We start from the raw sequence: 25,852 nt of genomic DNA on the forward strand, positions 1-25,852 counted from the left end.
CCTACCTGATTCCAACACTGACCACTACACTGACCTGCCCGATTCCTACACTGATCTGCCTGATTCCTACACTGACCTGCCTGATTCCTACACTGACCTGCCTGATTCCTACACTGACCACTACACTGACCTGCCTGATTCCTACACTGACCACTACACTGACCTACCAGATTCCTACACCGACCTACCTGAGTTCTATACTGACTTACCCGATTCCTACACTACTCACACCCCCTCCGCATGAACAGTGTATATCGGTTGATTTTGTGCACCTCTCCATGGCCTCCATGGTTATCCATCAGAGCGGGACTCTCCCCAGCACCATGTACTGTTCCCGACACCCAGCGGCTCCTCAGTATCCTCTGCCAAGAGCTTCTCCAATAGCCGCCGTACGCTCTGCACCGCCCCTCCCCTCCGCTGTTCTCACACACACACACGGACCACCCTCACCAGAGGCATCATGAGGGACAGGCTGGACTACCAGAGTCCCTTGACAACAAAGCATACTTGGGGGGGGGGGCAGTGGCACAGTAATGATTTTGCACCCCCCCAAATGCAGATGCCCAATCTCCATGCCACTACAATCCGGGGACAAATCCTGGGACAGACTGGCTCCGGGGACAGTGTCCTCAATTCGGGGACTGTCCCCGGAAACCGGGGATGTGTGGTCACCCTACCCTACACAAACTTTGTGTCCACCTGTAGTCAGATCATATCTATGGAAAGGGAGAAAAGGAACGATTTTCCGATCACCCTTTTCATTGTAGGGTTCTTGGATGACAACCTCAGTGTGTATATTTTTGTAGTTGTCCATGTTGGAGATCTGCCGTTGTATAGAGAGGCTGTAACTAAACACAGGCTGATGTTGTTATAACATGATTGTGTCTGGCACCCAGTCTCACCATTACCTTGCATAAATCTCCACAACAGTGGAAGCCGCCTGAACTCTCTCTCTCTCTGATGTCATTGGGATATCCCAAGAAAACATTGCAAAACAGGAAAAAATCTAAGAGCCGTGATTGAGAAACAGTCCCGCCGCCGCTGCTGCTGCAGCCAGTTGCCATAGCTGTGAGAAACGCAGGGAGACGGGGTGGAATCCAGTGTTTTGGAAGGTTCCCTCATGACACAATCCTCTGGAATCTTACAGATGGTAAATCCTCATTAACACAACAATCCCAACGCATTTGCTCCATCCTTTCTGGCACGGAGCACCATACGGGGGCGCAAATGGACTCCAGCCTGATTTTCTCTTCTGAAACTTATTTTTTTTTTGAAAGAGCATCTTTTTTTTTTTTTTTGGAATACACCATAGAAAAAAAAAGCACATTGAAAGCTGCTCGGATGTTCTGTTAATCTGGCGTAGCGAGAGAAATTCCCTATTCTCCGACTGACTCAGAAGCTCCATGTGACTCATGTTATTGATTTGCTGGTTCCCAGCGTTCTGCATAAATGTATGGGACTGTGTTGAGAGAATTGTTGTAAAGAGACGGGACCCACCTGCTCAGATCACCCTCTTGACTTTGGCAGGGCCTTGACGAGCAACATGCTGCAACCAGATCTTCCCTAAAGGCTCGGTTTCCACTAATGCGACTTGTCATGCAACTTGGGGCTGCAAAGTCGCATGACAAGTCGTACCCTCATGGTTTCCAATGAGTAACGTTCATATCTGTGCAAAGTCCCTGCACTAGTTTGGTCCCACTTTGATGCGACTTGAGGTCCATAGACCTCAAGAATACACAGGCATTGCTTCAAGTCGCATTAAAATTGTGCAACTTTGGGGTTGCAATAGTGGAAACCTACCCTCACATCTTGTTAAAGTAGTTGGAGCGGTGATCGATTGTTCCTGATTAGTTGAACACTGGGGTTGTTGTACTTTACAAATTCCTTTCTTTGTACTACACTGTGCCCTAGTGAGTGGTTGCTTGTCTGTGCTGAGACTTTGGGTTGATTTTCTGAAACTGGAGAGTGCAAAATCTGGTGCAGCTGTGCATAGAAAACCAATCAGCTTCCAGGTCTTTTGGTCAAAGTTTAAAGTGCAAGAGGACTAGCAGAACGGAAGCATGGAGGACAGGGAAGCATGGAGAACTAGCAGAACGGAAGCATGGAGGACATGGAAGCATGGAGAACTAGCAGAACGGAAGCATGGAGGACTAGCAAAACAGAAGCATGGAGGACAGGAAAGCATGGAGGACAGGAAAGCATGGAGGACAGGAAAGCATGGAGGACTAGCAGAACGGAAGCATGGAGGACGGCGAAGCATGGAGGACTAGCGGAACGGAAGCATGGAGGATGGGGAAGCATGGAGGACTAGCGAAACGGAAGCATGGAGGACGGGGAAGCATGGAGGACTAGCGGAATAGAAGCATGGAGGACAGGGAAGCATGGAGGACGGGGAAGCATGGAGGACTAGCGGAACGGAAGCATGGAGGATAGGGAAGCATGGAGGACTAGTAGAACGGAAGCATGGAGGACAGGGAAGCATGGAGGACTAGCGGAACGGAAGCATGGAGGACAGGGAGGCATGGAGGATAGCATGGAGGACCTGCTGTTTGTCCCATACAGCTTGCTGCCATCACCTGCTGCCTGACCTACCACCAAGATGTGGTAAGTGCCAGGCACAAGTGGCTGCCTTTGATGGGGGCACAAGTGGCTGCCTTTGATGGGGGCACAAGTGGCTGCCTTTGGGGGCACAAGTGGCTGCCTTTGATGGGGGCACAAGTGGCTGCCTTTGATGGGGGCACAAGTGGCTGCCTTTGATGGGGGCACAAGTGGCTGCCTTTGATGGGGGCACAAGTGGCTGCCTTTGATGGGGGCACAAGTGGCTGCCTTTGATGGGGGCACAAGTGGCTGCCTTTGATGGGGGCACAAATGGCTGCCTTTGATCAGGGCACAAGTGGCTGCCTTTGATGGGGGCACAAGTGGCTGCCTTTGATGGGCACAGAGGCTGCATTTGATGGTTTGTTTGTTTTTCATAAATTTTCAGTTTGTTTGTGACCCCCCAAAATTTTGAGCACCAGCCGCCACTGGATCTAACACTAACCTATCTAACACTGTAAAGTAGAAATCACTATATATACTTTTTCTGAAGCCGATCCGACTCGATCACACGCTGAGCTCTCAGTTGAGGCTTCGCTCTGGAGGCGGGTCCAGAGGGCACAGCCGACAACGGATGCCCCATAGTAAGTCTATGGGTGACGTCACTCTCCATTCATTTCACAACCTTTGTCAGCTGTGTCCTCTGCAAAGCTTCCATTGCTAAAGGTAGGATCGGCTTGAAAAAAGGTATGTGTATTGATTTCTTCTTTCCTGGGCTAGATAGGTTAGTGTTAGATTGTGGATGTCTGTGGATGCAGGGATTTTAGTGTTAGGGTGGACTTACACTTTAAAGCAGAGCCCCAGGCTAAAACACTAGAGGACCCCACCCCCCCCCCCCCCCCCCGTTTTTGGATATATATTTTTGTTCTTTTTGTATTATTTATGACGTTTGCAAGCTGTGCTTCCATCCTACCTCACCGCGGCGAGGTATGTCATTTTCAGTTCTCCATCGGTTCCTGGGATTCCTGTGAAAAAAAAGCAAGACGCATTTGATTTTTAAAGTGGAAGTGAACTTGTATTTTAACTACTTCTCCACCGGGCCTATTCTGACACTTCTCTCCTTCATGTAAAAATCATATTTTTTTTGCTAGAAAATTAATCGGAACCCCCAAACATTATATATATATATATATAATATATAATTTTTTTTAGCACCCTAGGGAATAAAATGGCGGTCATTGCAACTTTTTTTCTCGCACTGTATTTGCGCAATAATTTTTCAAATGCCTTTTTTGGGTAAGATAAACGGTTTCATGAATTAAAAAATAACAAAACAGTAAAGTTAGTCCAATTTTTTTGTATAATGTGAAAGATGATGTTACGCCAAGTAAATAGATACCTAACATGTCACGCTTTAAAATTGCGCACACTCATGGAATGGCGCCAAACTTCGGTACTTAAAAATCTCCATAGGTGACGCTTTCGATTTTTTTACAGGTTACTATTTTCGAGTTACAGAGGAGGTCTAGTGCTAGAATTGTTGCACACGCTCTAACGCGTGCGAAAATACCTCACATGTGGGGTTTGAACGGCGTTTACATATGTGGGCGGGACTTGCATGCGTGTTTGCTTCTGAGCGCGAGCTACTGGAGACAGGAGCATCTTAAAAAATACTTAATTTTTTATTTTTTTTACACTTTTGTTTACATTTTTTTTATCACTTTTATTCCTATTACAAGGAATGTAAACATCCCTTTTAATAGGAATCACTGTGACAGGTCCTGTTTATGAAGAGATGCGGGGTCAATAAGACCCCCCATCTCTCCTCCAGGCTTGAAAGCATGAGATTGTGAAAATAAATTCACCGATCTCATGCCGACAGCCGCGATTGTGGCTTTGGTTACTTCTGGGTACCCAGGCGTGATGTCACAACGTCGCACCCGAGCCTCCGACGGTCATAGAGATGACCAGTCATCTCTATCGTCGTGAGGCGGCGCCGGCGGATTCGCTCTCCGGGCTCCCGATGGCACGGGAGAGCCCGGAGAAGCACCGGGTGGCGGCGGGCCTATAAGAACGATCAAGCGGTGGAATCGTGCGCAGAATCATCGGCAGAAGACGGTGATATATGAATGATGCCTGTAGCTGCCCCCATCATTCAGATATCACCAGGGCTGGACTGGGACAAAAATTTGGCCCTGGACTCCATCCAGACTGGCCCACTTTGACAGGTCTCTCCCATGGCGGCCAGACAACTACCGCCCCCCCCCCCCCCCGGCCACCCAAGCCCCCTCTCCCCCTTCACTAGCCACTAGCCATTCTACTTTATTAGAGTAGAACGGCTGGTACTGGTACTCTTATAGGCAGTACCAGTGGGGAAGCTAGACATTATTTCACCCGGGGCAAAGAATCAGTTCGGTGTCCCCCCTTATGGGACAAGATTAGGCAGAAGTGAGAAACTCCCACTCCATAGCTGTTGAGTCAGCTGTCTGTCCCCTCCCCCCATGCTCCTCTGTCGTCCCCCCTGCTCCTCTGGTCCTCCCCCTGCTTCACTGTTTCCCCCAGGTGAGCGCTGCGGGGAGGGAGAGGAGGTGAGCGCTGCGGGGAGGGAGAGGAGGTGAGTGCTGTGGGAAGGAAGAGACAGAGGAGCGGAGGGGGGCGGCGGTCCGCTGTCACTGAAGCCGGACCACTGAGCCATCGGCCCACCGGGAAACTCCCTGTAGTCCCAATGGCCAGTCCATCCCTGGATATCACCGCACAAAGTCAAGGACGTCATATGACGTCCACCCGAGGACAAGTGGTTAATCAAATGGCCAACAGGCAGGGTATTTATGACAGAAAAGACCCTATTGGTCTCATGGTAGTGCTGCAGGAAAATTGCCCCTGTTAAGTGTATTTTTTACTGAGCACTTTTACACTTTATTTGCACATTTACTCATTTTATAGCGCAGCACTACCTTTTATTTTATACATCGCAGGATATTGCCGATGTGTTACATTATATGAATCATCAACCCGAAAAGTTTTAATGGGAAATGCAGCGCCGCTGAAAGCCGAGACTGAAACCTGGGCAATCTAGAGGGGGAGGGGGAAGTAAAACAAACTCCCTTCCCCTTTTGAAAGCTTTTAGCATTTGCTTTATAATCATATAGTTTGCACCCTTTTTATACATCACGTGGTTTGGCTGCATGTACAGTTCAGAGTGCTAAACCGCAATAACTTGCTGTCAAGTGACTCATCATCACTCTCAATATCAGAAGAAGCCAGATACAATGATAAGACCATAAAATATGGAGCAGGAAGTGAAAGGAGGTTGATGGCTTTGCTGGTGAAGTTTCTGAGAATCCAGATTGAGGTGATTGTAGCCGTATTGGTGCACTTGCAACAAGAATGAGTACTGTCTGTGATACTTTTATTAATTTGCACTAACGTACAGTGCCCCGGGGTGCTCAGAGACGCTCTGAGACCCTCAAAGACACTCGGAGACTCGATTTGCGAGCATTGTCTGGCAAGACTAGAAGGATTCAAGCCTATGGGGTGTACAGTACGTCATGTGGCCTTGGAGACCCTAAAAAGACACTCTGACACTCAGAGACGCTCTGAAATCCTCAAAAACTCAGAGACCCTTCATTTCTGAGTGTCTCAGAGCGTTTTTCCGAGTGGTGTTCCGAGCGTCTCCAAGTGTTTCTGGTGCCCCCACACCTCTGGACACATGCGGTACTGCATACACCAGCAGTGGCACCGGAAAGCATTATCTGAGCTTTCATTGATTCCTATGGGGAAACTCGCTTTGATATACGAGTGCTCTGGATTACAAGCATGCTTCTGAAACAAATTATGCTCAATGTCAGTTTAGGTGGATGGCCATATCTTGGTAGGTTTGCAGTTGTGCCATACTCTTTCCATTTTCCGATGATGGATTGAACAGAAGCTCCGTGAGATGTTCAAAGCTTGGGAGATTTTTTTTGTAACATGACAAAATGTGGAAAATTCCAAGGGGTGTGAATACTTTTTCAAGGCGCTGTAGATGTGTGGCTACGTGGCCTTAGACTTTATTGGAAACTAGAACTAGCGTTGATTGAGATGTCGGCTGCTTTTTTTCAATACTCATCAAGCAATTGGTGTTGATATAGTTCAGCCGTAGCCAGAGAGCGAAGAACAAAAAAAAAAAAGCCTTGATTGTGTAGACAGCCGAAAAGACTGACATCATAGTTTTCATTTCATCAGAGAAAATGGAAACAATTGAATGGTGCCAGTAACACCTAATTTGTTGCTTCACCTATGAGATAAGAGAGAGCTGCGCTTTTTGTTAGGGCTTAGTCTTGGTTATCCAGAAACGGTGTCATTCCGGTTAATTCCACCCAGTTTTTCTCACACTTATGTTTCTCATACCGATCGCATGACGCACTTTGTGGCTCCTGTCCGCCCCCAGGATAATGCAAGTGTTTAGCGTTTCGCAGCTCTTTGCTTTACCCGCCAACCCGATTACTTCTCCGCCTATGGAGAGTTTGCGTTTTCAACACCCTCGTCAAGCATAATTAGTTTAGTGAAACCACACTTTTTTGGGAACAGTTTCTGGACTGGTAATAGTTTTCCAGGAGCCATTGTTGTGTGAGCGATTTTGATGCTTGTCTAGAATGCCAGGACTGTTTAAACCCAGCGTTGTGCAACAAGGACATTTTGAAATCCCAAACCGCGTGGCATTTTCAGAAAGAAAAGTTAGTAATAACGGGTTTCCATCTTTTTTTTATTTTAACACATTTCCATCAAAGACGTGAGGTGTCATGCACTGATGGTCATAAAGAGACCCTTCCGCCATTTTTCTATCTCTTCACACCCTATAAACCAGGGGTGTCAAACTCAATTTCATTGTGGGCAGCATCAGCATTATGATTGCACTCAAGGGCCGGTTGTATCTGTATAATTAGATGTCCAGCACATCCCCTCCCCTTACATTACATGTCAAGAGCCCCACCACCATCAGAAGTGGAGTCCCCTTGAGTCCTCTCCCTTGCATCACAGTGACCCCCCCCCCCCCTTTCCTTTCCTTATGCTGCTGCTGGGAAGAAGCTGGATGCATTGCTTAAAAAGCAGAAAGTAGGGGTCTGGAGGTTGACCAGAGGAGGGCTGGAGCTCTCCTGCAGCTGCAGGAGAGGTACGAGGACCACATGAAATGGCCTGCATGTCCCCTCCCTTGGGACTACATCCCTGCAGGGAGACATTGTCCGATCGGTTCTGGCTGGGGGTTAGTCAGCGTGCTCGCCCCCTCCCTTGGGACTACATCCCTGAGGAGAGATGCAGTCAGTGTGCTCGCCTCCTCCCTTGGGACTACATCCCTGCAGAGGGACACAGTCAGCATGCTCGCCCGCTCCCTTGGGACTACATCCCTGAGGGGAGACGCAGTCAGTGTGCTCGCCCCCTCCCTTGGGACTGTAATAGATTTATTCCCGGCCTAATACCAGAATATATGTTCTATTCTGCCTCTGACCCAAATTCAAGGTGATGTGAATGCATGCATGCAAAAAGGATCACACTGGGACACACTGGTCAGTGTGAGCTCTCTCTCACCAACAGCAGAGGTTTATTCAGGGTCACAGCCCCTTATATAAGCAAAGGGACATAAGCAAACATCATCACATATGTGTGTATATGATTGGTTCATCTGTATATGGTTCTTTTCATGTCGACATCTGTTTTTACACGAGGCAGCATTCCAGAGCTTCAGCAGCCATCTTTTCATAGTCGATGGGAGGAAAAGGAGAGAGTGAAAAGAACATCTGTTCCTCTTTTTTTGAATAAGGAGTGAATACCTCTGTCATATTTTTAGTCAAGGAAAATACTTCTATCTTGTTACATGAATACTAAAACGCACACACATATATAATATATATATATATATAATCTCGCAACAAGAAAGAAATAAAGAAGAAAAGAAAATAACAATATTTGAGTGGTTAAAAGAGAGAGATAACATAGATATTTTATCAGCACCATCACAGGACTACATCCCTGTGGGGAGTCGCTGTTTACAGGTCTCCCCAGAGAGATGTAGTCCCAAGGGAGGGAGCGAGCACGCCTACTAACCCCCAGCCAGGAAGAACAGGAAGTGAGAAATTCAGACAAAGAAAAAAAACAGTTAGAAGGGAAATTGAAGGAAAAGGTAAGTGAACCAACAATGCACTACCTTAAGAGCCGGTTCACACACAGGCAGCACGACTTTGGGGGCGAATCGGCAAGGCTATCTCAAGACGACTTGAGAGGCAACTTGCAAAATGACTTCTGAATTGAAGTCAATGCAAGTCGCCCCCAAAGTCGTACAGGAACCTTTTTCTAAGTTGGAGCGACTTGCGTCGCTCCTATTAGAACGATTCCATTGAATAGAGCAGACCACGACTTGTCAGGTGGCTAAGTCGCCTGACAGGTCGCCCCCTGTGTGAACCGGCTCTTAAGGAACCTATTTAGAAAATAAAAAACAAACCTTTGCAACCCCTTTAAAAAATGATTAACATAATTAATCAACTGTATACTGCTCAAAGCACCGAGTAAATGTTCTCTGTTTTTGTGTTTTTAGATGGCCAGCAGATTTGGGAGACCGAGGCAACAGTGGATAAAGACAAAAGTCAGCCAGTAAGTTTAATAACCGAGTTCAAAACTTTGAGATGGGGAAGATAGACAACCAAATGAGTTGCAGAAGAGCACATCCGTAATCCTATTAAATGATGAACAGGGATGATCGGTAGTTTGTGTGCAAATCGCACGTTCCTAAGGGCATCAAACCCTTTGTTTTCCTAGTTTTTTTAAAAAAGACAGTTTATGAGCATGAAGTGTCTCATGCTTTAAAAAGATTTAAAAAATCTTGCTGCCCAGGAACCCGAGGATTGCATTGAGTGACGGGTCAACTTGGCAAAGAAGGAGCCCTCTGACCATGAAATGTACCACAAGTGGAGAGGTTTATCAGTCTAAGATACAAAAAATAAAAACTACGGAAAGTGTTTATAAAAAATGTATGAGATTGAGTTGTATCTACCCCTGGATTACTGATTGCATCCAATCTCCATTCTCATTTCAGAGCATGCTGTTCGTGGAGGTCCCTGAATACCGCAACAAGCACATCACCTCTCCGGTGAAAGTCAACTTCAATGTTGTAAATGGCAAAAGGAAAAGGAGCCAGGCTCAGCACTTCACTTACCACCCAGGTAGGTACAATGACTGCCAAGATAATTGACGTTAAAACTTTTTATTTCATGCATCACGTGATGGTGAGCTTGTGAGAGACCTAAAAACAGAAGCTGCCTCCCCACCCAGTAGTAGCCGGGGCCCGGAGAGTAAGACTTGACAGGCTGTGGGGCGCAGGCGGTGGCAGCGACGGGCAGAGAGTCGCTGATTTCTAGTAAAAACAAATATGTCCCCGGATTTCATTTTAAAAATCTGGTCACCTTAGCTTCTGGGTCCCATCAGTTTCAGGAGAACAATTTCAATAGCATTGATATAAAGATCCAGCTACTGCCCCTGAACTAACCTGTTGCTTGGAAGTAGGTATCGCCTCTTCTATTTTAGGCCTCTCACAAGGTCATTTTTGTCATGTGGCAGAGCTCCTTTCTGTCCATATTTCGCAGTGAAGGACAGTAGCTGTTCTGTAAATTGAAGAAGTATTTACCTGGGTGACTTACAAGGAACTCGGTGCTTTACGGTGCTGGGAATACCTTTTAGGCTTCAGCCTCTCAAAACTCAAGTCACGCCTACAACATGGCAGCCCCCATTGCACAAGGGTGACACATACCTCTTAAACAGCCAATCGGAGCCTTTTCTGCTGGTTTGGTGTATTTTATTGGTTTCCTTAGAGTTCTTTTTGAGGGCAATGAGTAAAAATGATAATTCATCCTCTTGCGTATCTTCAGTACCAAATACAGATGACTTGATTGTTGGGTAGATGTTTGGTTTGTGAGTCACCCGTCCATGTATATGAGTTTGGTGGTTTAACATTTACTTGCTTTACTGTAGATTGCTGGTCATTCGGCTTTCACATCATGATTCATGGCAGCGGTGAAATATGCTGATTCATGAAACTCGTGACCCCAAAGAACCTTCACTCATTGTAGTGGTATCTTCACCTCCATGCGGTTTATTGTATGACGATTAGACTTCATTGCGTAATTCATTCATTATTCATTGACAAAGACCTACAACAACCATGATCTGATTGGGGTTAAAGGGATTTTCCACTTTCAGCTAGGCCATGGAACATCTAGGGTTGCCATCTCATCCCTTTAAAGCCCAACACATCTGAAGCTGATTTATGGCAAATAAAGCACCAAGCCAGTTTATTTACCACCTTAATCAGCCACAGAACCTGTGTCATTTATATGTGTACGGTTTTAAAGGGATCAGGTGGCAACCCTAGGAACATCATCCCTTTCTTTTTTTATAAGAATTTTTATTACAGGTACTTATATATAAATACAGTAAAACCTCGGATTGCGAAAAACGCAGTTTTACGAGCGTTTCGGAATAGGAGCTGTTTTTTTTTTAATCCTGACTCTGTTTGCGAGCATTGTCTGACAAGACGAGCAGGATTCCCAGGCCTCTGAGGTGTGCAGTACCGCATTTGGCCAGAGTTTCGGGGGCGCCGGTGACGCTTGGAAACACTCGAAACCACTCTGAAACACTCTTAGCTAGATTCAGGTAGGGCGGCGCATCTTTCAGGCGGCGTAGCGTATCGTATTTACGCTACGCCGCTGTAAGTCAGAGAGGCAAGTGCTGTATTCACAAAGCACTTGCCTCCTAAGTTACGGCGGCGTAGCGTAAATGGGGCTGGCGTAAGCGCGCCTAATTCAAATGAGGATGAGAGGGGCGTGTTTTATGTAAATAATTGGTGATCCGACGTGCGTGCGCGGTCCGTGTACATATCCCAGTGTGCATTGCTCCAAAGTACGCCGCAAGGACGTATTGGTTTTGACGTGAACGTAAATTTTGTCCAGCCCCATTCACGGACGACTTGCGCAAACGACGTAAACATTTCAAATTTCGACGCGGGAAAGACGGCCATACTTAACATTGACTAGGCCAGCTATTTGTTCGACTAACTTTACGCCGGAAAAAGCCGTACGCAAACAAATGAGGATGAGAGGGGCGTGCGTTTCTGAATCGGCGTATCTAGTCATTTGCATATTCTACGCCGAACTCAACGGAAGCGGCACCTAGCGGCCAGCGTAAATATTGCAAACTAAGATACGACGGCGTAGGAGACTTACGCCGCTCGTATCTTAGCCTAATTTAAGCATATCTGGTTTACAGAATACGCTTAAATTTAGGATGGCGTAGATTCAGAGTTACGTCGGCGTATCTACTGATACGCCGGCGTAAAGCTATCTGAATCCAGCTATCTGAAACACTCCATTCCTGAGTTTCTCTGAGCGCCTCTGAGTGGTGGAAAAGGGAATAGCCGCTCCAGGTGGGAACCCAGATGAATATCCTCCGTTGCAGACAACTCAGGTGCAGGCAATGCACTTAGCAAAGCAGGAACAAAGATTGTTTCTGGACAGCCGCACTCTGAACAAGCTGTAGCCTTTTTTGAAAAGAAGGACAGCACTACAAGTCACAGCAAAATAAAATAAAACCTGACTGCTGACGCATTTCGCACAGAAACTAGTGCTTAGTCATAGCTCTCTGAGTGGTCTCTGAGCTTCTCTGAGTGCTTCCAAGTGTATCTGGCACCCCCCCCCCCCCCCACCTCTGTCCACATGCGGTACTGCATAGACAAGCAGTAGCTGTGGAACAAATTATTTGAGTTTCCATTGATTCCTATGGGGAAACTCGCTTTGATATACGAGTGCTTTGGTTTTCAAGCATTTTTCTGGAACGGATTATGCTCATAATCCAAGGTACTACTGTATAGAACCGCCAACAAAAATTCCGCAAACTACGGAGCAAGTGCTTGAGGAATACGGCACTTGCTCCAGTAAGTTGGGGCGGCGTAGTGTAAATGGCTTACGCTATGGCCGCGGGAAAAGTACGAGAATCTGGCCCTATATCCTCAAATGTATTTTTTAATAGAACACACCTGAATCTTGTAACCTCCTAAATAGAAGTCCACTTAGGAGAGGTTGGATCAGGACCATAATGCATGGGTTAAATTCCGAGCAAAATGTATTTCAAATCTTTGTGTGTTTTGTAATCTGATGGTGCACCATTGATTTCGAAATGTGACCAACCAAGCCTTCATTTTCACGTTCCTACAGAAAATTATTTTTGTGGCCGGGAATCTTCTTTCCTCTCCAGGTCACCCCCCCCCCCCCCCCATGAGCATTTATTTTTCGGTTTCGATTTCTCGCAAGATTATCCCATCAATGATTAGAAATTTGTTCTTTTTTCAAAAAATTTCCAACATGCCCGATCACTCCAATTCGAAAGCTGCAGGAAAATCGTCCATTGCTGCGGCCCACTAATGGTGCGAAATTGGACTTTAAATTCTTGGTTACGAAAGATTCTTTCGAAATTTGACCCATGTATCGCCGGCTTACAGCACATGTACTGAGAAGGAACATGATGGGAGGAGGGAGATAACCTTCTCGGGTTCTGCTTCTTTTCCTTCACTCTCCAATCACAGGTTGGGAAGTGACCAAGCTGGATTGAATAGTCAAGGAGATTAAGGTCATCATTCCTGGACACAATTTGCCAGTCGTTTGGCTGGTAAAACGCTCCCATCATATACTATATGTATGCCTGGAGTCTGGCTTTAACTTTGGTTTTACCTCCATAGGATTCCTAGAATTATTGGATTTGAACACAATCCTTTATTATGTCAAACATAAAGACAGTTTCCTCTCTGTAGAGAACAAGGCAATCAATACTCGGGCAGGACCTGACTACGAGACCTTTCCAAAGTGCAGCCAACAAAGTGGTCTCCTCACCGCAGAGAGCCGTTATCCCTACTTTACATGTTTTACACCTCATAATCCATTTTCTCATAAAAGCAGGAAGCCGGTCTTCTTCTTGTGTTTTCGGGATTGTTCAAAGACATATTTGGCAGTTTTTATTTTTTTTATTTATTTTTTAAACATTAGAGTCAAATGAAAATAGATCTGCCATTTCTTGAGATGTTTATTCCTGATTGGTGTTAACACTGGAGCATGGGGTCATTTGAATTGTTTCCATTCAGGACCCTACCCCACCAAGGAGAGTGCTCAACACCAGGTTACTAAAGTCCTATTCTATTCTTCTGCATCCAGCTCTGTTTAGTCCTAGCATTAAAGTGTTTGTAAACTTCACTATATCTGGTCTCCCCAGGAGCCTGCAGTCACTATATCTGGTTTCCCCAGGAGCCTGCAGTCACTATATCTGGTCTCCCCAGGAGCCTGCAGTCACTATATCTGGTCTCCCCAGGAGCCTGCAGTCACTATATCTGGTCTCCCCAGGAGCCTGCAGTCACTATATCTGGTCTCCCCAGGAGCCCACAGTCACTATATCTGGTCTCCCCAGGAGCCTGCAGTCACTATATCTGGTCTCCCCAGGAGCCTGCAGTCACTATATCTGGTCTCCCCAGGAGCCCACAGTCACTATATCTGGTCTCCCCAGGAGCCTGCACTCACTATATCTGGTCTCCCCAGGAGCCTGCACTCACTATATCTGGTCTCCCCAGGAGCCTGCAGTCACTATATCTGGTCTCCCCAGGAGCCTGCAGTCACTATATCTGGTCTCCCCAGGAGCCTGCAGTCACTATATCTGGTCTCCCCAGGAGCCTGCAGTCACTATATCTGGTCTCCCCAGGAGCCCACAGTCACTATATCTGGTCTCCCCAGGAGCCTGCAGTCACTATATCTGGTCTCCCCAGGAGCCCACAGTCACTATATCTGGTCTCCCCAGGAGCCTGCAGTCACTATATCTGGTCTCCCCAGGAGCCTGCAGTCACTATATCTGGTCTCCCCAGGAGCCCACAGTCGCTATATCTGGTCTCCCCAGGAGCCTGCACTCACTATATCTGGTCTCCCCAGGAGCCTGCACTCACTATATCTGGTCTCCCCAGGAGCCTGCAGTCACTATATCTGGTCTCCCCAGGAGCCTGCAGTCACTATATCTGGTCTCCCCAGGAGCCTGCAGTCACTATATCTGGTCTCCCCAGGAGCCTGCAGTCACTATATCTGGTCTCCCCAGGAGCCCACAGTCACTATATCTGGTCTCCCCAGGAGCCTGCAGTCACTATATCTGGTCTCCCCAGGAGCCTGCAGTCACTATATCTGGTCTCCCCAGGAGCCCGCAGTCACTATATCTGGTCTCCCCAGGAGCCTGCACTCACTATATCTGGTCTCCCCAGGAGCCTGCACTCACTATATCTGGTCTCCCCAGGAGCCTGCAGTCACTATATCTGGTCTCCCCAGGAGCCTGCAGTCACTATATCTGGTCTCCCCAGGAGCCTGCACTCACTATATCTGGTCTCCCCAGGAGCCTGCAGTCACTATATCTGGTCTCCCCAGGAGCCTGCAGTCACTATATCTGGTCTCCCCAGGAGCCTGCAGTCACTATATCTGGTCTCCCCAGGAGCCTGCAGTCACTATATCTGGTCTCCCCAGGAGCCTGCAGTCACTATATCTGGTCTCCCCAGGAGCCTGCAGTCACTATATCTGGTCTCCCCAGGAGCCTGCAGTCACTATATCTGGTCTCCCCAAGAGCCTGCAGTCACTATATTTGGTCTCTCCAGGAGCCTGCAGTCACTATATCTGCTCTCCCCAGGAGCCTGCATTCACTATATCTGCTCTCCCCAGGAGCCTGCACTCACTATATCTGGTCTCCCCAGGAGCCTGCATTCACTATATCTGCTCTCCCCAGGAGCCTGCACTCACTATATCTGGTCTCCCCAGGAGCCTGCATTCACTATATCTGCTCTCCCCAGGATCCTGCATTCACTATATCTGGTTCACTATATCTGGTCTCCCGAATTCTGAAATTAAAATAAAATCAATTACTACCGTATTTATTGGCATATACCGCGCGCACCCCAAGCTGAGAAGGGAAGTTTAGGGAAAAAACGTACATTTTGGATGTCTTGCCCGGCGTCCATCGGCGACCTTGTCCGGCGTCCGTCTGCGTCCTTGCGCGGGGTCCGTCTGCGGCCTTGTCGGCGTCCGTCTGCGGACTTGCCCGGCGTCTGTCGGTGGCCTTGTCCGGCGTCCGTCTGCAGCCTTGCGCGGGGTCCGTCGAGCCTTGTGGGTGTCCGTCTGCGGCTTTGGAGGTGTCCATCCGCACCTTGCCCGGGGTTGCAGCGTTGTGTGTTTAAATTTGGCGCGCTGTGCAGAGCCGGATTTCATGCGCACTCTCTGCTCCTCTCGCGTGGCTGCGGGCCTAGCCGAGTGCGCAGTACACTCGGCTCGGCTCGGACAATGTCGGAGACAGCGGGGATCGGCGTATATCGCACACCCATGATTTTCCCCTGATTTTAAGGGGAAAAAAGTGCGTGGTATACGCCGATAAATACGGTATATAGATTTGACAAGCACAAACAATCCATAAAGTCAAACCTAACAACAAAAAAGGTATAATATATACATTGGGAACAAGGGCTGGTGTTTTTTTGTCTATTAGGGGTCTTTTCTATGTCAGTGATGTAGAAGTTCTAGTATAGATGTGGTAGACCACATTCTACAAATACGGGTGATTTATAACGTTTTAGCCTTTTATAAACAAAGACGTGTTCCCTGGCACCTTTGTAATGTCAGGAAGCTCCGCCTCCTCTATTAGATTATATACTAATAGACCTTTTTTTTTTTTCTACCTGTATTTCAGTTCCATCCATTAAAACAGAACCTCTTGATGAATACAATTCTCCTATAGTGGCCAGCAGTGCACACAACGCCTTGGGGTCTGTTCCGCAGAGTTACTACTCCCAGCATCCAATGAATAATGATTCTCCATCCTGCCTGGTGGCCAACCTGATCTCCTGCCAGCAAGTACGACCCGGTCTTCCATCGCCCGATTCTCGATATCCGCAGCAAAGTCCATCAGCCGCTGCCTACCAGAGAAGCAAAAGTATGAGCCCCAGCCAGCTGGGCTTCCATCAGCCTCCCCTGGTGGCCTCACATATCGCAATCCCCGAGGCTCATCGGTCAGTTCTCGTCCACGCCGGCTCTCCTGGCCATTCAGCCGCCAACCCACAGCCATCTCCAGTCATTCATTATTCCCCCACCAATCACCAGATGAGGTGTGGAAGCCACCAGGAGTTTCAGCACATAATGTGCTCCGACTTCGCTCCTAGTCTGTCGCGGCCCAGCCAAGCACAGAGAATAAGCCCCAGTTCCTACCCAACCGTAATCCAGCAACAGTCCAGCAACCAGAGGCCTCCGAAAAATATCCCTCCAGGAGCCGAGCAGAAGGAAATCTCACCTTCTGGGGTCACTGTAAAGCAGGAGCAGAACCTGGACCAGGCGTATCTGGATGACGGTAAGATCCTACTGGTTGTGCCATTCACATTTTACAGCATGTTGTGGTCTTATGTAGAAGGGCAAGCGGGAAGGATCATCTGCAAAGTATGCCAGCCAATTAGATATTGTCTTACATCTGATTGGTTACTGCTCTTTGCTTATGATCTGTCCTCTTTACACTGCCCAATCATTGTTTTTTTTCAGTCTTTTATTTAAATATGTATTACCTTATATATAAAAGTGTCTAAAACTGGGATAGCCTACAGGTAGGTCGCGAACACGGCCTTGCCGGTCTTTCCTCCAGAATCTGCCGCTCTTCTCTGCAGAATGTGAAGAGGGCAAAGGATAGAGTACACTGCTCTGGTGTGTGTGTGGGGGGGGGGGGGGGCTACTACTAAATGCAGTGGACACTACAGTGGGTAAGGGGGCAACAAAGGACACTGCATGGGGTGGGGAGGATGTGGGGGGGACAGAAGACACTGCTGGGGGGGAGGGGCAGAGGACACTAGTGGGGGGGGGCAGGGGGCACTACAGTGAGACAGCGAGGGGGTGATTTGCAGGGGGGACAGAGGACACTACTGGGGGGGGGGGGTTGATGTGAAGGGGGGCAGAGGACACTACTGTGGGGGAGGGGGGTAGAAGACACAACTATGCGGGGGATGCGAAGGGGGGCAGAGAACACTACTGTGGGGGGGGGAATAATGTGAAGGGGGAAGAGAACAAACACTACTGTGGGGTAGGGGGAATGATGTGAAGGGGGACAGAGAACACTACTATGGGGGGGTGATGTGAAGAGGGGCAGAGGACAATGCTGTGTGGAGGGATGATGTGAAGAGGGGCAGAGGACAATGCTGTGTGGAGGGATGATGTGAAGAGGGGCAGAGGACAATGCTGTGTGGAGGGATGATGTGAAGAGGGGCAGAGGACAATGCTGTGTGGAGGGATGATGTGAAGAGGGGCAGAGATTACCACTGTGAGTGGGGGGGGGGGGGGTGATGTGAAGGGGGCAGAGGACAACACTGTGGGGGGGGGGGTGATGTGAAGGGGGCAGATGACACTACTATGGGGGGGGATGATGTGAAGGGGGGCAGGTGACACTACTATGGGGGGGATGATGTGAAGGGGGGCAGATAACACTACTGTTGGGGGGGGGGGGGGGTGATGTAAAAGGGGGGCAGAGAACACTACTGGGGGGGGGGTAATGTGAAAGGGGGACAGAGAACACTACTGTGAGGGGGGGAGATGATGATGTGAAAGGGGGAAGAGAACACTACTGTGGGGGGGGGGGGGGTGATGTGAAAGCGGGGCAGAGAACACTACTGTGGGGGGGAGATGATAATGTGAAGGGGGGCAGATAACACTACTGTTGGGGGGGGGGGGGGGTGATGTAAAAGGGGGGCAGAGAACACTACTGTGGGGGGGGGATGATGATGTGAAAGGGGGGCAGAGAACACTACTGTGGGGGATGGAAGGATTTTTTTTTTCCAAATCAGATCTAAACCTCCTGAAAAGGTTGCTTACCGCTGATTTAAAATATAGTGTCTGTGTTGTCCATAACAGGCAGCATCTCATTGGTTGTTTGTGGCATCACGGACAGTCCTGGCACACAGGATCTAAGTGCCAATACACCAAGTGTCAGTAATGCCGATTCAGCAACCGAGCGACATTCAGCAGTGCGGACGGCCAGATTTTGCCCTCTCCAGTGTTAGTAAATCCCCCCCCCCACTTGTTGAATATATTGGGTAGGACTGAGTGAAATCTATAATCTCTCAGCAATGCGATTCGCTGTCACGCCGCGGTTAACGGTCCTGATTTTCCTTAGGAACACGACATTGATTTGTAATGCTTTGTAGCCTGAAATCTGCACCCTGCGTTTTCCATGCTGGCCCGTCATCTGAAGCAGATGGGGAATTCTGATTGGCCGCAGCAAGTGGCTTTGGTTATTGATGTGGGGGGGATTTTCTGTCATTACAGCGTGTTATCACAGTCAGGCTGGAATTAAATCGCTCAGAAATGAAAGATGCGTCGTTGGCGCGATAAATGCGACATGCTACTTTCTGCCATTGCTGAATAGGAGGAAGGAAGATAAAAACCAACCCGGATTAAATGGCAGTTATACCCGGCCAATCAGGTTCCTGGATCGGGTGGTGTGTGTCCGTTTCCCACCCCAAATGCCCAGATTTTTTGCAAGGCTGGCAGTTACAATTACTCCCAGAGGCACGATGGGACTTGTAGTTCTGCAACAGCTGGAGGGCCCCCAGGTTGCCTACCCCCTGGTCTACACTATAGGATGTATACTGTAATTTGTATTTTATACTGGTAATGGTGGCAAGTAGCGACTTATAGCGGATCTGCGATATTGCGGTGGACAATCTGACACTTTTGAAATTTTGCGGGAACCAGTGACACTAATGCAGTGATCAGTGCTAAAAATATGCTCTGGGGTAGATTCACATACCTTTTGTACGTAATTTGAATTCCGCGCCTGCGTAGCGTTACGCCGATTCACAAAGGCAGTTACGCTGAAAAAATAGGCTTCCTCCACCGACGTAACTTGATTGCGGCGGCGTAGAATTGTGTGCAATATCACTTTGGCCGCTAGGGGCGCTTCCGTTGTTGTCGGCGTAGAATATGCTAATTTCCTAGATACGCCGATTCACAAACGTACGTGCGCCCGGCGTTCGTTTTTTACGTTGTTTGCGTTAAGGCTTTTTCGGCGTAAGGCTGCTCCTGCTATTAGGAGGCGCAGCCAATGTTAAGTATGGACGTCGTTCCCGCTTCGAAATTTGAATTATTTACGTCGTTTGCGTAAGTCGTTCGCGAATGGGGCAGGACGTAATTTACGTTCACGTCGAAACCAATACGTTGCATGCGCTGTTCGTAAATCACGTCAATCACGTCAGGTCATCACATATTACCATAAAACACGCCCCCCCCTTCCCCATTTGAATTACGCGCGTTTACGCCGGCCCCATTTACGCTACGCCGCCGCGTCTTACGGAGCAAGTGCTTTGTGAATACTGCACTTGCTCCTGTAAGTTGCGGAGGCGTAGCGTAAATACACTACGCTGCGCCGCCGTAACTTATAGCGTAGCTACCTGAATCTACCCCACTGTTGTTAAAATCCCTGCAATGTACATAGATCCCCAGAGGGGGGTGTTTTTTTTTTTTTTACTCCTTAAGCTTTGATAAATCCTGGGAGCTGATTGGTTCTGTGCAGAGCTGCACCAGCTTTTAGTGAATGAACCCCCCAATGTGTACAAAGGCGTAACGGTGTATAGAAGAATAGGGTGGTTCATTCCATATTTCCTTCTCCCTTCGATGAAATCATCTATTTAGACACAGATAAGGACACACACAGCTGCAGGCCACATACTGTGAAGGCGGCACAGTGACGGGCACAGTGACGGGCACACTGGTGTCTCTTTGTTGTGGTCCAGCTTGGGATGTAGAGTGCTGGTGTCTGTGTTCTTCCAGCAGGCTTGTGGCGTCTCTCTTGATGGGAACGGGGGAATTAAACTTCTAATCATTTACCATCTTCTCGCTCAAAGATTGTTTTCTGAGAATGTAGAAGAGCAAAAACTTTGGACCTCCCAAGATTTTCTGTGATGTGTAGATTCCAGGACACCAAATGCGCCTTTCTTTCTACATTTTTCTGCAGCTACCAATCTTTGGGGGTCTTGCTGCACACGGGGGTCCAAACTGATCTGAGTTCAGCCTATTGCTTTCAATGGGCCCTGTAGCACCACGTTTAACCACTTGCTTACCGGGCAATTAAACCCCCCTTCCTGACCAGACTCAGTTTCAGCTTTCAGCAATCTCATACTTTGAATGTCAATTACTCCGTCATGCAACATTGTAACCAAATGATATTTTTTCTATTTTGTTGTAAAATAGGCACTGATAGGCTGCTCTGATGGGCACTGATAGGCTGCTCTGATGGGCACTGATAGGCTGCACTGATGGGCACTGATAGGCTGCTCTGATGGGCACTGATAGGCTGCTCTGATGGGCACTGATAGGCTGCTCTGATGGGCACTGATAGGCTGCTCTGATGGGCACTGATAGGCTGCTCTGATGGGCACTGATAGGCTGCTCTGATGGGCACTGATAGGCTGCTCTGATGGGCACTGATGGGCAGCACTGAAGGGCACGGATAGGTGGCACTGAAGGGCACAGATAGGTGACACTGATGGGCGGTGGCAATGGGCAGTGATGGACACTGGTAGTTGACACTGAGAGGCAGCACTGCTAGGTGGCACTGATTATGAGGCACTGATGGGCACCACTGGTGGGCATTCATATGTGAAATGGTGGGCATTGATAGGTGGCACTGAGATACACTGCTGGGCACAGATGATGTGGCTGTGCCTCTTTCTCTTCAGGACCGATGTGCCTTTCACAGAAGCCGGGGATCGGCAAACAACCACCCCCCCCCCCCTCAAGCGGCACCCACCCCCTTGCTGTTTGCTGGTAGGTACTTACCCTATCATGGCAGTTGGCAGGCAGCATGGTGCAGCGGCTTGTTTCCTCCTCCTCTCCTCCATGGCGGCTTCCCGCTCCTCCCCTCCTCCTCCTCTTCCTTCTACACGTCCTATAGGATTGCCTGTCCTTTTAACCAATCGGGGGACCGGTGTCAAAACCTGTTTCCTGATTGGCCGGGAGGAGGATCCGAGTTACGACAGAGAATATACATTTGCTGTTGTAACACACCTGGGTGGTCTTGGAGCGCACTCTCTGCGACCCGAGGCCACCGTATATTGGAGCCTCTGGCTCTAATCTGTGTTTCAACCCCCCCCCCCCCCCCGCCTTGGAATGAAATGGGCCGGATGCATGGATAGGGGAGGCCGCGATGGCCAGGGGGGTGGGGAGGTTGACGGTGCCCGTGCGCCCTTAATGGACAGGCTGCCCCTGATTGGCAGGCCATATAGTTCCCATATATGTAATGTATTATCCTGTGTATTTAGTTGCTTCCTAGGAGTATAACTATAATATCTTGATCGAATTTAGATCAATAACACATATTTCTTGCAGTGTTCTAACCAGTTGATTACAATCGTGAATGATGTCGTCTCCAACTCATTGGAGGAGCAAAGGGTCTCCTATGAGGCTGATTGGCCACGGCTGCTGTACGATGTCCCTATCGGCACCTCAGTGCTGTCATGGTGTACATTTCTTAGTAATTGGGGATATGATATAATAATGGTGCAGGTTTGTCTGTGAGGAGGAGAAGGTGACGTTCTCTGTCTCTGGGAGGTAGGAAAACATGAGCGCGCCAGTCATACCCTGTATGTTCCCTTTCTCCCGGACCTCCATCTTGGGTGACATCATTGCTCCTTCACTCTTGTAGATTCCCTTTTGTTCTTAGTGAAACATTAGATCCCACAGTATTAGCTTCAGATCTAGGCGCGTATTTTCCACTACTTTACCGTTCTGTATCTGAATGTCCCTAAGACTGGCCAAGCCTTGGACTGCCAATATGGAGCCAGTTAAAGCGCATTAAACATTTTGTTGTGATGGCAGTAAAGATAGCCGATGGCCCGGAGTCATGTCTGCTTCGTAACATTCCAGCAGATTATAAGAGTCCCTTTCTTCTGAAAATAAAAATAACGCAGAGCCGTTGTAGAATGACTCGATGATCTGTGTTCCGTGGCCTTCAGTCATTTGGCATGTCTATGCTGTGCTACACTTCTCTTTCTGGAACAGTGAATGTTGACTCTCCTAGTCCTTTGCTTGGAACCCGGAGAACTCTTAGGAAGTGGGTTGGGTTGCCATGCTTGCTGAGATTTTCAGTGAGGCCCTGCCTGGACGGTAACTTGAAGGGTCCAGTGTCTGAAAACACCTATCCCTATCGCTCTTATCCGTGTCACATTGGCACCTAAATAAATTAAATGGTCAACAAAGGGGTAGATTCAGGTAGCTACGCTATAATTTACGGCGGCGCAGCGTAGTGTATTTACGCTACGCCTCCACAGCTTACAGGAGCAAGTGCAGTATTCACAAAGCACTTGCTCCGTAAGTCGCGGCGGCGTAGCGTAAATGGGGCCGGCGTAAGCGCGCGTAATTCAAATGGGAAAGGGGGCGTGTTTTATGGTAATATGTGATGACCTGACGTGATTGACGTGATTGACGTGATTTACGAACGGGGCATGCGCCGTCCGTGTACATATCCCAGTGTGCATTGCTTTCAAGTACGGCGTAATGACGTATTGGTTTCGACGTGAACGTAAATTACGTCCAGCCCTATTCGCTAACGACTTGCGCAAACGACGTAAATAATTCTAATTTCGAAGCGGGAACGACGTCCATACTTAACATTGGCTGCGCCTCCTTATAGCAGGAGCAGCCTTACGCAGAAAAAGCCTTAACGCAAACGACGTAAAAAACTCCCGCCTGGCGCATGTATGTTTGTGAATCGGCGTATCTAGGAAATTAGCATATTCTACGCCGACAACAACGGAAGCGCCCCTAGCGGCCAAAGTTATATTGCACACAATTCTTCGCCGTCACAATCAAGTTACGTCGGTGGAGGAAGCCTATTTTTTCAGCGTAACTGCCTTTGAGAATCGGCGTAACGCTACGCCGGCGCAAATTTCAAGTAACGGCGGCGTATGTGAATCTACCCCAAAGATGGTACATTCAGAAATTGTAATAAATTAGACTGAATAACAAGCAGAGCTGCCAGCATAGGTCCAACCAAAAGTTTTGTCTTAGTTTTGGATGGAGTGAGTGATGAGGAGTTGGGCCCCTTTTCACACTTGTACGACATGCGCGACTTTGACGCGACTTGAAGCCATGCCTGAGGTCTATGGACCTCAAGTCAAACCAAAGTCACGCAGGGACTACTTTGAAGTCGCACAGATAGGAACGGTGCTCAATGGACATCGTTGGGGAAAGACTTGTCTTGCGATTTTGCAGTCCCAAGTCGCATGACAAGTCGATCTAGTTTGAAAGGGGCCTTAGAGCTGTGTTGGGTTTGTACTGTTATCCCAGGCTCAGTTATATTTCCCCTCACTTCCTGATCTGATGACAGTATTTTAATAGAGAGGAAGGGGGGGGGGGAAGGGATCAGCTGAGCTGAGGGATCAGCAGAGCTGGGAGTTCCTACTAAATGGGAGGATCAGCAGAGCAGTATGTTACTATTGGACAGGAGGATCAGCCAAGCTGGGAGTTACTACCGAGCAGGGGTTATCAGCAGAGCTGGGAGTTACAACCGAGCATGGAGATCAGCAGAGCTTTGAGTTACTACTAAATTGGGGATCAGCTGAGCTGGGAGTTACTACTGAACAGGAGGATCAGCAGAGATGGGTTTTACTACAGAACAGAGGATCAGCAGAGCTGGGAGTTACTACTGAACAGGAGGATCAGCAGAGCTGGGTTTTACTACAGAGCTGAGGATCAGCAGAGCTGGGAGTTACTACTGAACAGGAGGATCAGCAGAGCTAGGTTTTACTACAGAGCTGAGGATCAGCAGAGCTGGGAGTTACTACTGAACAGGAGGATCAGCAGAGCTGGGTTTTACTACAGAGCAGAGGATCAGCAGAGCTGGGTTTTACTACAGAGCAGAGGATCAGCAGAGCTGGGTTTTACTACAGAGCAGGGGATCAGCAGAGCTGGGAGTTACTACTAAACAGGAGGATCAGCAGAGCTGGATTTTACTACAGAGCAGAGGATCAGCAGAGCTGGGTTTTACTACAGAGCAGGGCCGGCCCTACCATGGGACCCGATGGTACCATTGTACCAGGCAGCACTTTCAGGGGGGCAGCAAATTTCCTGCCTGCACACCATCCCATTCCGCCTTCTCCACTCCACTGTGGGGCTAATTGCCGCCCGACCGCTCCTCCCGTTCCGCTCTCCGCTCCACTGTGGGGATAATTGCATGAATAGAGCCATAACAGGTCCTTTTTATACTCCTATATACATGTATAGAACCATGATGGGTCCACTTTAGTTATCATGATATAAAATAATGGATGTGGGGGCATTTTGGTGGGCGCAATTTTTTTTTTGGGGGGGGGGGCAGCATTTCATTCTTGGTATCAGGCAGCACAATGTCTTGGGCCGGCACTGGAGCAGAGGATCAGCAGAGCTGGGGGTTACTACTAAACAGGAGGATCAGCAGAGCTGGGTTTTACTACAGAGCAGAGGATCAGCAGAGCTGGGTTTTACTACAGAGCAGAGGATCAGCAGAGTTGGGGGTTACTACAGAGCAGAGCAGGGCCGGCCCTACCATGGGACCCGATGGTACCATTGTACCAGGCAGCACTTTCAGGGGGGCAGCAAATTTCCTGCCTGCACACCATCCCATTCCGCCAGCTCCACTCCACTGTGGGGCTAATTGCCGCCCGACCGCTCCTCCCGTTCCGCTCTCCGCTCCACTGTGGGGTTAATTGCATGAATAGAGCCATAACAGGTCCTTTTTATACTCCTATATACATGTATAGAGCCATTATGGGTCCACTTTAGTTACCATGATATAAAATAATGGATGTGGGCGCAATTTTTTTTGGGGGGGGGCAGCATTTCATTCTTGGTACCAGGCAGCACAATGTCTTGGGCCGGCACTGGAGCAGAGGATCAGCAGAGCTGGGGGTTACTACTAAACAGGAGGATCAGCAGAGCTGGGTTTTACTACAGAGCAGAGGATCAGCAGAGCTGGGGGTTACTACTAAACAGGAGGATCAGCAGAGCTGGGGGTTACTACTAAACAGGAGGATCAGCAGAGCTGGGGGTTACTACTAAACAGGAGGATCAGCAAAGCTGGGTTTTACTACAGAGCAGAGGATCAGCAGAGCTGGGTTTTACTACAGAGCAGGGGATCAGCAGAGCTGGGGTTACTACTGAGTGGGGCATCAACAGAGCTAGGGGTACTACTGAGAAGACGAGCTGCTGAAAGAGGTTACTAAAAA

At 48.5% G+C, this 25,852-nt stretch overlaps 1 protein-coding gene across 3 annotated transcripts in view; it reads left to right on the forward strand.

Annotated features, from left to right (window-relative positions):
* Positions 1–25,852, forward strand: part of NFATC2 (nuclear factor of activated T cells 2) — a 162,511-nt gene that overhangs the window by 93,395 nt on the left and 43,264 nt on the right. For all 3 annotated transcript variants that reach the window (XM_040330962.1, XM_040330961.1, XM_040330960.1), the window contains exons 7-9: positions 9,104–9,159; positions 9,602–9,728; positions 16,309–16,962. In XM_040330962.1, the coding sequence (XP_040186896.1) occupies positions 9,104–9,159; positions 9,602–9,728; positions 16,309–16,962 (837 nt within the window). The remainder of the gene's footprint in view (positions 1–9,103; positions 9,160–9,601; positions 9,729–16,308; positions 16,963–25,852) is intronic.

This window comes from Rana temporaria, chromosome 12 (genome assembly GCF_905171775.1).
Source record: "Rana temporaria chromosome 12, aRanTem1.1, whole genome shotgun sequence".
Lineage (NCBI taxonomy): Eukaryota > Metazoa > Chordata > Amphibia > Anura > Ranidae > Rana > Rana temporaria.